The sequence below is a fragment of the Zingiber officinale genome, chromosome 4B, assembly GCF_018446385.1.
Source record: "Zingiber officinale cultivar Zhangliang chromosome 4B, Zo_v1.1, whole genome shotgun sequence".
Taxonomy (NCBI): Eukaryota; Viridiplantae; Streptophyta; class Magnoliopsida; order Zingiberales; family Zingiberaceae; genus Zingiber; species Zingiber officinale.
The window spans coordinates 35,436,597-35,449,910 of record NC_055993.1 but is presented as its reverse complement, the minus strand read 5'-3'; the positions used below and the strand labels follow the sequence as shown (position 1 = coordinate 35,449,910).

Here is a 13,314-nt window from a genome sequence, read left to right as displayed (position 1 = left end):
GTTTAAAAGAAAGATTTTAATTTATTAAATTTCCTTTTTATAAACCAATCATGAAGGGATAAAATTATTGGAGAAATTTTTATAAATTTCCGGAAACAAATTAGGAAGTTTTAATTCTTGTTTAATTAAAACTCTCCTTGATTTGGGGAAATAAGTGGCCGGCCATGTTATAATGAAAAGAAAAATTATTTTTAATTAAATAAAATTTTCCTTTTCATGACAAAAGAATTAAGGAAGTTTTTATTTAAATTTCCTTATTTGCCAAGATCAAGGATTATAAAAGAGGGGGTAGAGGAGGCTTTATGGAAGACAACTCTATTATTCTTTTCCTCCCTCTCTTCCTTGGTGGCCGGCCTCTTCCTCTTCTCTCTTCTCCTTCTTGTGGCCGAACCATCTTGTTCTCTTGGAGTCCTTGTGGTGGCCGGATCTAGCTTGGAGAAAAGGAGAGAAAGGAGGCTTCGCTTTTGCATCCCTTGGAGCTTGGTGGTGGTGGCCGAACCTCATCCTTTCTTGGAGTCATGTGGTGGCCGAACCTTGCAAAGAAGAAGAAGGTGCCTTGGTGGTTCTCGTCTTGGAAGATCGTTGCCCACACAACGTCCGAGATTAGAAGAGGAATACGGTAGAAGATCAAGAGGTCATTATCTACTAAGTAAGGTATAACTAATATAGTTTTCCACATTATGTTAGTTTTATCTCCATGTAAAAATACCAAATGCAAGAGGCATGCGATTCTAGTATTTCAAATTAGTTTTCGATGTTGTGTTCTTTTATTTTTCTTTTCCTTATGATTTGATTGTTCTTTTTGGTTGACCTAAAGTTATTTAAGGAAATTAAATATTAGCTTTCCTTAAAAGGCTTTGTCTAGGCGGTGGTGGTTGTTCCCATATCCAAGAAGGCCATGTGCCTCGCCATGCAGTCCTGGAAGCCAATTTTGGAAATTAATATTTAATGGAATTAATAACCTAGGTGATTTGGATCGAACGTGTTAAGTTTCGCAGGAGATCCAAGTCTAAACCTAAAAGAATAAATAAATTAAACTTAGGATCAAACGTGTTAAGTTTCGCAGGCGATCCGAGTTTAATTTAAAAGAACACATGGTAGCTAGGAAAAGGTTCAGACCTTTGTACAAAATTTTTGTATAGTGGAACCATTAGGTTTTCTGAGTAGCAACCAACATTTTTATAGCATGCTCAGTTAGTGGCAATTCTCTACTTGTTAGATATACTTACAGTGTTCTAGTAAGCTCTATTACGAGATTATGAGAAGTTATGAGTAGAGAAAAGACCAAGGTCTAGTTAGAAAAGATAACAAGTAATTTAAAGTAAGAGGCTAGTACCCGACTTCCGAGGTTGTCGTTAAACAAATCCAGGTGACCAATTCCAAGGTCTTGGCCCTGGTAAGACCAAGGTCTTTACCCTCATAGGACTGGAGGCTCGCTACCTCAGTCTCTATTAGAGAGCGCGCATTTGGTACTAAGCCTGAGCCCAAGAAAGAGAAGAAGAAAGTTAAATATTAATTTCAATTATAAGGCTATAAGTAAATGAAACAAGTATCACCTATGTTTAGAATTAGCAAAGTTTAGCTCTTATAATTCTAAGCATACAGTATTGGTTTTCATTTGCTTTCCTTATGAGTTTATTGAGCATGATTAGCTTTATTTCCAGCATGCAGATTTATTCTTATATATCATGAGTATGCAGTTTATTTTAGTGCTTTGCTATTAGATGAGCATGTGTAGCTTTTCATTTTAGCATTTCAGTTTTATCATCCTTTGTATCTTATGCACTTTCGAGTTTTTGTGAGATAGTTTAGTACTTACTAAGCATTTCGCTTATAGATTTATTTTCCTCCTACTGCAGATAAAGGAAAAGCTAAAGTATAAAGAGGAAGGCGACAAGGAGGATGCGTGATGGATGTGTGTGATGTTGAACTATGGAAGCCTCGGGATTGGCTAAGAAGTTGTTTAGAGTCCTTCTTTAATGTTATTAGAGAAGTTGAGATTGTTAAAGAGTTGTTTCCTTTTTCTTATGTTGCTAATTGAGTCTATTCCGCATTGTTAGTTTGGTTGTTTCTCACTGTTGGAGCTTTATTCATTTGCTATTGCTAGAATAATTTTTTTTAAGTTGTTGTGTCTTATTACTGCGTGGTTGTGAAGTATATATACCAGCCGCATGTGGCTGATGGTTTATTTTGCATGTATTGATGATTATTATCACCGGTACAGGGGAGACTCTGCCGAAATTTTTCGATAGGAACTTCTCTGGGGCCGTGATAAATTTAAGTGTTACTAATAATAGCATAAGTAACACTAGTAAGTAGAGTAATAGATAAGTAACAGTCGCCCTAAGAGTGGTAGTAAGGAGGTGGGTCATTACAGGTGGAGCGCTACAGGACTACTAACTGTACTTAACTAGGGTTATTCACATGTAAAGATCAATACATAAACTCACTAAACATGCAACTGATAGCAACGGAAAACATAAACAACCTATCTCTACATTCTACTCCAACATATGAACACAACTAAAACTATACATTAATCTAAACATGCTGAAGTATATGTATTAATCTGAACATGCATGCAACCATTGTACGACTCAGATGATAGGTCTAATGTGCATAACAATTTAAATGAAAGAATTCTAAATACATGACAATCTTAATAAATTCTTATGCTAAATCCCAAGGCTTCTATAGTCCAGGCATCACACATCCATCCGCACCTCTTTGTCGCCTTCCTTTGCTATAACTTTTCCTTTCCTTTATCTGCAGTAAGAGGAAATGCAACTATAAGCAAAATTGCTTAGTAAGCGCTATCAAACTCACAAAACTCGAATATACATGTGAATAAAATAAATCTAAAACTGAATGCTTTAAAGGAAATACTACACATGCTCATCTAATAGCAAGAGAACAATACATGCTGAAATGCTAAACATGTAAAGCTTATTTCACTTGTTCAAAACTTATACTTTTATACTTCAGAATAATAAGTTTAACTAAACTGATACATAAGCTGAGCTAAACTGATGCTAGGCTAATGCTAAATCTGAACTGTATACACGTAACTGATTTGTGAAGTTTTGAAAAACTATTTTCATAATAGATAAAAATAATAATCATGCTGCTGATGGGCCCGACAACTGTACTTGCTATGCGCGCATCCCTAACTAGACCCGAGGTAGCTAGTCCCAAATCTAGTAGGGTTTACTAAGTTATCTAAACCTAGGGACGACTATGGGAGCCCAACCCAAGGACAACTAAGAGTCCAGCACAGTGCCACTGATAAAAGTAAAATACTGATTCATAAGCTAATTTATCTTATCTCGCTCTTACTAGGTTATCTGAACCTAGAGCTAGGTTATCTGAACCTAGGGGCGACTATGGGAGCCCACCCATTGGACCGTAATCCCATATAAACTGAAGCAAGACTAAGCATGCTATTTATAAAAATTGTAGAATGAAATGCTAACTATAAGGGCTGTACATTATAGTTAATAAAATCTTCACTTGTAAGCTTAATAAAATCTGCAAATCTAATTAAGCTACTAGAGATCTAATTGGATCTTCCAATGCTAAACCATTAAAACTGCAATGCGAAACAATTCAAAATCTGCAATGCTAAACAAATCAAAATCTGTAATGCTACACATAGCTATTCCACACTAAAAGTCTGTTAAAGCTTGATACCTATGTAAAGCTTATACTTTTATAGAGCAATAGAGATCTTTAAGCATGTTACAACATGATCTAAACTGGAATACTAAGCCAAAATCGCAAATTGAAAACTAAATCTGTATACTATACTAATCAAAATTCTGCATTCTATGCCACACAATTTCTGCATACTATGCAAACATAAATTCTGTACTATAATACTTAACTAAACTGCACTATATTTTTTTTAAAAAAAACTGCACTATAAGTTCCACCAAAAATCTGCACTACAAGTTCCACAAAAAATCTACACTATAAATTCCACCAAAAATCTGCACTACAAGTTCCACAAAAAATCTGCACTATAAATTTAATTAAAATCTGCACTATAAACTTAATTAAAATATGCACTATAAGCTAACATAAAAATCTACACTATAGGCTTAATTAAAAATTTGCACTATAAACTTAAATAAAATCTGCACTATAAGCTTAATTAAAATCTGCATAAAAATCCGAATTTCTAATTACAAGGGAAAAACAAATCTTGGATCTACTCTAAATTCCCAAGCAACCACAATCCTTTACAGTATATTCCGAAAACTAAAAGAAACACTAAATCAAAGCTCGAAACTACCCTTACCGCAGGTGAGTAGCACTTACCTTGGTTTCTTGGTCTTACAATCCGAATTAGGCTTCTAGGGTTTTCGGAGAGCTTGAGATTTTTGCTCTTCTTCGTGCCCACGGCTTCTCTTCGACGAGAGGATCTTAAGGAGGTGAAGAACTCTCGGGATTTGCCCTTCGCCGGCCGCCGGAGAGAAGCCTAGCTCCAGCTTGTTTCCGCCCGAGAAATCGCCGTCGCCGCGCGCAGAAGAAAGGAGAGGAGAAAGGTTTCTAGGTCATCGGAAATAAAACCCTCTCCTAACTTATCCCTTTTATAATCTCTAATATTCTGTTAACTTCTTCAATAAATTTTGCTACCTTTTCTAAACAGAATCGCCCGCTTGGGCACTTGGTCAGCCGGATTCGCTTAAGGTTCGGTTCGAGTCGGAGGTTGCGGGTTCGAATCTCGATCGCAACCCTTTTATTCCAATTTATTTTCTGTTTATTAACTACCACTTAAATAATTTTCACTCCTCCTTTAATCAGAAATGCCTGCTTGAACACTTGGCTAGCCGCGTTTCGCTGAAACCTCTGACCGGGTCAGAGGTCGCGGGTTCAATTCCTCATTCGAACCTTTTATTCCCATTTATTTTCTATTTCCTAACTACTGCTTAAATAGATTTTGTTCTCCTTTTAATCAGCAACGCTCGCTTGGGCACTTGGTCAGCCGGATTCGCTTAAGAGTTGGCTTGGCTGGAGGTCTCCGGTTCGAATCTCGGCTTGGATATTATTTTTGTCGAAACTTCTTTCGTTTAGTAAAAATACCAAACGAACTCCAAAACTTACATAAAAATACTCTAAAAATTTCTAAAAATATCTAGAATATTTCTAAAGCATTTCTAAATATTTTTAAATACTATTAGGACTTGGAATGAGGAAATTTGGGTCATTATAATCCCTCATACCTTATAAAAAGTTCGTCCTCGAACTTAGAATAATTCTGGATATTTCTGCCTCATGCTGTCCTCACGCTCCCAAGTAATTTCCTCATGCTTCTGGTTCTGCCAGATGACCTTTACTAGTGGTACTTCTTTGTCCCTTAGTCTTCTTAACTTATCGGTCCACTATCACTCATATCGCATCGTACCCATTAGTGGTCCTTGGAAGACTTGCTATAAAGTCCCTGGTGGCCGTAGGTGTATTAGTCACCCCAAATGGCATGACTACGAATTTGTAGTATCCATATCTGGTTCTGGAAGCTGTTCTGGGTGTATCACTTCCTTTCACTTTCAACTGATGGTATCCAGAGCGCAGGTCTATTTTAGAGAACACTATTGCCCCCTTTAACTGATACACTATTGCCCCTTTAACTGATACACTATATTGCCCCCTTTAACTGATCAAATAGATCATCTATTCTGGGAAGATGGTACTTGTCCTTAACTGTTACTTTGCTCAGCGCTCAAAAACTTTTATCTCACTTTAGCACTTATAAACAAATATTTCTAAGGGTTTCTCTATGCTACAATTAATAAGGAAAAGCATACTAATAAAAGAATTTTAAATCTTTCTTACTTGAAGACGACAAGGTTGATGCTGATGTGTGATGCTGGAGAATAGGAACTGCTCTGATACCAACTTATAACACCCCACCCTCCTCACTACTAGTGTGTGAGGACGGAGCGCTATTGGACTACTAACTTATCTTAACTAACATTGCACACATGTGAATATCAATACATAAACTCTCTAAACATGCAACTGATAGCAGCGGAAAACATAAACAACCTATCTCTACATTCTACTCCAACATATGAACACAACTAAAACTATACATCAATCTAAACATGCTGAAGTATATGTATTAATCTGAACATGCATGCAACCATTGTACGACTCAGATGATAGGTCTAATGTGCATAACAATTTAAATGAAAGAATTCTAAATACATGGCAATTTTAATAAATTCTTATGCTAAATCCCAAGGCTTCTATAGTCTAGGCATCACACATCCATCCGCACCTCCTTGTCGCCTTCCTTTGCTATAACTTTTCCTTTCCTTTATCTGCAGTAAGAGGAAATGCAACTATAAGCAAAATTGCTTAGTAAGCGCTATCTAACTCACAAAACTCTAATATGCATGTGAATAAAATAAATCTAAAATTGAATGCTTTAAAGGAAATACTACACATGCTCATCTAATAGCAAAAGAAACAAGACATGCTGAAATGCTAAACATGTAAAGCTTATTTCACTTGTTTAAAACTTATACTTTTATACTTCAGAATAATAAGTTTAACTAACCTGATACATAAGCTAAGCTAAACTGATACTAGGTGATCCTGTCTGAACGCTGAATCAACGGACGCTGGGCACGTGGCGCTCTCCGAACTGATGACGTGGATCTTCGGCCGGTCGTAGGGATCTCCGGCGTACCTACAAGGAAGTCGGGCCGGGAAGGGGTTCCCGGCGACGACCCTCCGACGCTCAAGTCAGGCAAGAGGAAATGCAGAAGTGGCTTCGAATACGAGAGAATGCGTACCTCCGGTGAAGTATGAGAACCCTTATATAGAGTTGTGAAGAGGCTCATGCACACATACCGAGGTGAATACGTGTCCTCTTACCATACCTCAGTATGGGCTTGTCAGAGGAGCTTGCCTGACACAATACCGCTACAGTCCGAGCACCTCTCTGATGGGACGACAGAACCTTCTGTCGTAAGATTTTGTGCATGGCTTGGTCTTCGACCATGCTTGTTGTCAGAAGGTGTTTCCCGATGTTTCCCTTGTCCTTTAGTCTCTTCTGTTCCTGCGCCGAGCGTCCGGCCGCTCGGCGGTCCCTCACGTCCGACCGGACGTAGGTATGGATCTGCTCGGGAGATTCCAGGTCGTGTGCTCGAAAGAAACTATTCACGGCATTACTGCTTTATGCCTCGGCCGAGCGGGCTACCCGCTCGGCCCGGCGACCCTGTTCACCATGAGCGTTGGAGACCCGACTCCCCGTCGGGTTGTCTTTACTTCTGCTTATACCCCGTTCGGCCGGTCGGTCCCCCTTTTCTGGTTGGCCTTTTGACCCTTGACCTCCACGTGGTGTTGATTTCCCTCAAAGGGGGTCCCCCGTCCTTACTGCCGGATCACTTGCCTCCCCTTCAAGTCTAGTCGAAAGAGGCGATTAGTCCAACTGACTGGACTGTAGGTAATTCCGAGCGGCACATCTATGAATTCATCTTCCGCTCGGCCCCAGTCGGGGGTAGCCATGGCATCAGTCGACATTATTTCTTGGGTCTTCTCAGAATTTGTGCCAAATCCCCTCCATTAAAGCCGCGCACGCGCGCTGCGCGCGATAAGGGTGCTCATTAAATGTGACCTATGTCGCGGCGCCACGTGGCACCCCCGATGCCATCAGCGTACGGCGGCGGCGTTACCTTCGATGGGACCGCCTTAGTTTGAAATTGACGGCTCGCCGCTGGTGGAGGAACTCGATGAATCCCAACCTGGCCTTTTACTCAAATCCTTTCAATATGAGGGTCATTCCTAGAGGCAGTTGGATCATGTGGCAATGCGTTAGTGGCGGCTGTTTGCTACTGTTGCATTATCTTTTGAGCTTGGGTGGTGACCAGTAGCTCAAAATCTTCTTGAGATAAAGTGCCACTAGTAAATCATCTAGCTTCTTCTATCTCTATGCTTCAGATTTAGGCGAAAATTCTCACAAATGATGTCAAATTTGATCTTATTTGAAAACTAGAGAGATGGCGAGCTAGGCAGGTGGCGATGCGGTTGACTAGCAGAAGACTTCATGGGGGAGAGAAGATGACGAACTGGAACAGGAAAAGAGCTCCGAGTACCTTTTTCTTCTCTACACATACTCATGAGAGCAGACAAGATGTCAGTACCCAAAAACTAGGGAAGGAATCCCTGACGAAGGTCCTTTGATGCTCAAGTCAGTATGATGTCCAAGCGAGCAAACGAAGTGAAGAATAGTAGAACGTATGCACGTAAGTAAGAATGTCGTAAGACGCCCTTCTACGTGATTGCTATCAAAATATGTGTACCTTGCCAGCGAAGAGGACCTCCCTTTATATACCACTTCTCATAAATTTTGCAATTATAAGGTGGTAGAGAATGTCAGAGGTTGTCAAATAAGGGAAGACATATAGCTTGGGCGATGTATAGTAACCGTTCGAGGAATCTTTCGTTACCCATATGTGTACCTCTTTTGTATTTTGTAACTTACGTCGTTAATGAGGTGATTGAAGGAATATGCTGTCATAAATTATCGGCTGATGGAAAGTGTAATCACCTTCGAAAAAGGTTCTGGTGAATTCTCACATTATAATATAGGAATATTCTCTGACAAATGATTATCTGCTGAGTGTATCCTAACCGGGTCTTTTAAACCAGCCGACTGTATATCTGTTCTTCCTTTAGGCTACTCGGCCATGTATTGAGTGGTGCTAGATATCTGTTTTGGAAGTAGTATGTAGCTAAGTTCCCTAGGTCCAATCAATTCTTTGGTTGACCTACCATATACTAGGATACTAGTCTTTAAGGAATGGGGAACTAAGTCCCTAGAGATTCGATCAGTACTTTAAATCGATCGTCCATATGAGAGAAGCCTTGCATTTGAAGCGAGAACCTGAGATATGGAAATCCGGCTGAGTATATGAGGGGAACTGCTTTCCTCTGTGTATGAGCGTCAGATATGCTGAACTGTGTAAATATGACCGGAGTCATTACTGACCGTCTATATGAGAGGATTGACATGTGAGAAAACTCATAAGATCGATCGGTCATATGTTGTAAGACTTATATCGAGTGGAAAGTTGGGTCTCCTTACTCTGGCCGGATTTACGACCGGTCGAATCTATGATAGGTTAGACTTCCCTTAAATTCAGTTGCATGGTTAACGAATGATCGGATATATAGTAGATGTTTTAAGACTGGAATGGAGCACTTAGTCCTTTAAATCTAACCGGCTTTTGGGCCAATCGTCCTCATTATAAAAGCCTTAGCGCAGGACGAAGAGTGAAATTTTATTAAGAGTGACACGATAGCTACCATATCTCCTTGATCTTGACTACTATATCATCTTGACTTAACTATCATGTTAGGGATGTAAATGAACCAAACGGTTTGCGAGTTATTCGAAACTCAGCTCAATAAAAAGCTTATTCAAGTTCGTTCGTTTATCTTATCGAGTCGAGCTCGAGCTCGATTTCAAGCTCGACAGTTTTATCGAGCCGAGCTCGAGCTTAAGGATATTCGGTTCGTGAGCTCGCGAACATGTTCATTTGTAAGCTCACGAGCCAAAAAATGAGCCTTAAAACGAGGCTTAAATCGAGCTTTAAATCGAGTAAAAAAATGAGCTCTAAACAAACAAAAAAATGAGTTTTAAAATGAACCTTAAAACGAGCTTTAAAATGAGCAAAAAAAACGAGCTCTAAAATGAGCCTGAACTCGTTTAACGAATTAGGCTCGTTAATTATGATAATTGAGCTAATAACGAGCCGAGCTCGAACTGTTCGCAAGCTTGATAATTCCAAAACGAGTCGAGCTCGAGCCTTGTAATAAAAGTTCGATTCGAGTTCGAGCCCGAATATAACTTAAATGAGCCGAGCTCGAGCCTAATATTATTCGACTCGATTCAGCTCGTTTACATCCCTATGTCTCGTCATCTCTAATCCATCCTAAATATTCGGTATCAATTATTATTTTTATTTATTGTGATAAATATGTGCATATCTTCTTCAGCTAATTATATTGCTGCGTGCATGGCCATTAATCTATTGATAAACTATTTCCACATGAGAAACACAGCCTCCCTTGATAAATATTAATTACTTAATTCAACTACTGGCAGAATTAATTAATCCTTCATTTTCCCACTGCAGTCTGGGAGAATATGCATGATTCATGATGCACGATTTGATCAGAAGAGAGAGGGGAGTAAGAACCCAGTTAATACAAGTAATTAAATTTTATACAGGAATTAATTAATTAATTAATTAATTAATCTGTGCAATAATTGTGGGAAGAGTACGTAATTGTAAACCGATCCCAGCGTGATCATCAAAATGAAATTATATAAAAAAAAAGACTGATATATAGAAAGAGCTGGAAGATTGTATTGAAAGCTTGGTTTCAAAGGCATTAATTGATGAGAGACGTTCTGTATCCCTTAATAATGGAAGTCCATCAATCGATCGATCGCTCGCATCAAATGAATGAATGAATGAATTAATTAATTAATTAAAGCCTTCCCTTAATAATGGAACTGATCTCTCGATCGACCAGCATGAACTCTATACTGTTTCATTAAATTAACAATTGGCGCGTGGCAAATGCATATATATTAGTACTAATTAACTTTTCTGAAGAATTAGTACTAATTAATGTATGCAAATTTTGTTGTATCCTGTTGATTAATTGTCTTCTGTAGTTGATTGAACTGATCTGAATGAGACAAATGGAGACGAAGAACTGCTGCAGAGTGGTGGTTGTTGCTGTTGTTCTTGTTCTGATTGGTCGCCTGAGGCGGAGCTCCTCACGTTGATCCACCCGGCGGATGGGGAGCCAGCCCAATTAGGCGGCGCAGTTTCGGCGATTTCCTTGACTCGATCGGCCGGCGAGGTCAAAGGAGGATCTTCATCGGTTTCTGTTGATTTTGTGGGGTTGGACTTGGAATGGATCATCCGATCGGACGGGGATCTCGGCGACGGCCACTCTGACAACCCGAAGACGCTCCTCGGCGACTGAAAGTACTCCGTTTGGATGCAGCTTCGGTTCGCATCGACGTCTTCTTCCTCCGCCACGAAGGCATGCTGCAGTAGCATCTTCGCCGTCCACCGCCGCGCCGGGTCCTTGACGAAGCACCGGTTCAGGAAGTCCCTCCCCTCCGCCGACAGCTCCGCTGGAATCTCCGGCGACTCCTCCCCGAATCCGATCGCGAAGAGCAACAACCCCCACGAGTTGATGAAACGCTGCCCCCACGCCGGCCTCCCGGACGACATCTCCGCCACAGCGCACCCGAGTGACCAAACGTCCGCGGCCGTCGCCGCCCCCGTGCCCCCCGCGACTGCCTCAGGCGCCATGTAGAGCGGCGTGCCGCTGATTCCGGCGCCGGCATTGTCGGCGCCGACCTTCTTGGCCAGGCCGAAGTCGGCGATCACGACGTCGTCGCCGCCGCCGTCGCCGCCCGTGACGAGGATGTTGTGCAGCTTAATGTCGCAGTGCGCGTAGCCGCGGGCGTGGACGTGCTCCAACCCCCGGAGGATCGAGCGGGCGTACCGTCGAACCGTCGCCTCCCCAAGCCCCCTGCCGGAGCGGCGGACCGCCTCGAAAAGGCTGCCTCCTGCGGCGTACTCGAGGAAGAGATTATAGCTCTCGACTCCGGTGGATTCATCGACGGCGACCTCGTCGCCGAAGCACCGAACGATTTGGGGGCAGCCCTGGAACTCCGCGAGCACGGAACGCTCGTGGCGGAGGACGTCGGAACGGGAGAGAACCGCGGTCTTGACGGCTACTACGTCCGGGATATTCCCCCGCCAGCCGGACGGCTCTTGTATGTAGGCCAAGTTGACGGTGGCGAAGCTACCGCGGCCGACGACGGCGCCTCTTCTCCACGCCATGCCGCGACCCATCGCCAATGAATCAACGCCCCGTGAATTAATCCAGATCGCCGGCGATCAGTAACAGCAGCCGGCGAGAGATTCGAGAGTTTAATTCCGCTTCTGTTTCAACTGCTGCATAGTGCAGCGGAAGGAAGCGCGACGACCGATCGTAACAGCAATCGAATGCTATATATAGAAAGTAACTAAGAACATTCCACTCCCCTCCTCAAAAATTTACAATATTACATTTTACTTCTTTCCGGGAACTGTACCCTTTGTGAATTGCCATAGTATTTTTGTGAAAATACAATTCTACTATCATCTTCCGATCGGCCTTTAACATGAAATGAATTTCAGAAACGTAAGGGGTAAAATATAATTTCCTTTAACTCCGAAGTGGATCTAAAGTCAAGTTGTTTGAAGACTTAGGGTAAAATTATAATTTATTTACGTATAATAAAATAATATAGATAAGTTACATTAACACATTAACGATCTTTTAGCATCGATACTACTAATATATATATATAAAAATACATATAGATATATAAATATCAAGTATATATGATAGGATAAATTTTAGATCATCAATTTTTAAAAATTAATCATTGATTATTACAAAAATGTCATACGTCCATAAACTTCAGCAAGCGTGCGACACGTTGTCATAAGGATCGATCGGCGTTGACCTGATCCGCTTGCAGCATTGCGTATCTTTTGTTTTGTCAACGCAGGGTCAAAGAGTAATTTGATTTTTATTTTTATTTTTTGAGTGGAAGACATGCATAATATTGCAATTGTTTAATCTTGGTGGAGTTCGCAAGGCACTGCTGCCGCTCTTCGTGAAACTTTGACGAAGCAATCGCTTTTATTTCCGAAGTATACCAACTTACTTATGTCTAAGTCATGGCATTAATAGTCACATTATACTTATTTTATGATGTTCATCTCAATGAGATGGGTAATTTTTTAATTTTTTAAAATTATTTTAACTTTAATACTAATTCAAATTCTAAATATATATACAATAGATTCTTCCCCGAGACCCCATATGACAGAAACTTCATGCATCGAACTACCCCTTTTTACTAGAAGATCTGATAGATATAGAAAGAAACTTAACAACTTTCTCAAATAAACAACTTAGTTCCCTAAATGTTAGGAGATTATATAATCAAAAAAATATTATACTTTACTACATCACTCTATCATTATCATAGAACTCAACCGCTTCATCTTCCAGATGGAGGAGAAGAAATGCTGAATCTTATGACTGAAGGATCAGTAAAAGCACTTCGACAATGAAAACATAATTATATACATCTAGGATTAATCATATTTATCCATAGAGGCTTAACAAGAAAGAGCATAGGAGTCCAAGTCTTCCTAGTAATATAAGACACTAGATTTTCAGATGATGAGAAAAAGCAGTCATATGATTTAT

The 13,314-nt window shown here is 40.5% G+C and overlaps 1 protein-coding gene across 1 annotated transcript; it reads right to left on the bottom strand.

Annotated features, from left to right (window-relative positions):
• Positions 1-10,682: 10,682 nt before the first annotated feature.
• Positions 10,683-11,900, bottom strand: LOC121978200 (mitogen-activated protein kinase kinase kinase 20-like). The gene has a single exon (XM_042530576.1). The coding sequence runs from the start codon at positions 11,898-11,900 to the stop codon at positions 10,683-10,685; it is 1,218 nt and encodes a 405-aa protein (XP_042386510.1).
• Positions 11,901-13,314: the final 1,414 nt, after the last annotated feature.

What these genes read in the sequence shown, in the direction of transcription:
- LOC121978200 (XM_042530576.1), bottom strand. Translation starts at nt 11,900, where the DNA reads ATGGGTCGCGGCATGGCGTGGAGAAGAGGCGCCGTCGTCGGCCGCGGT.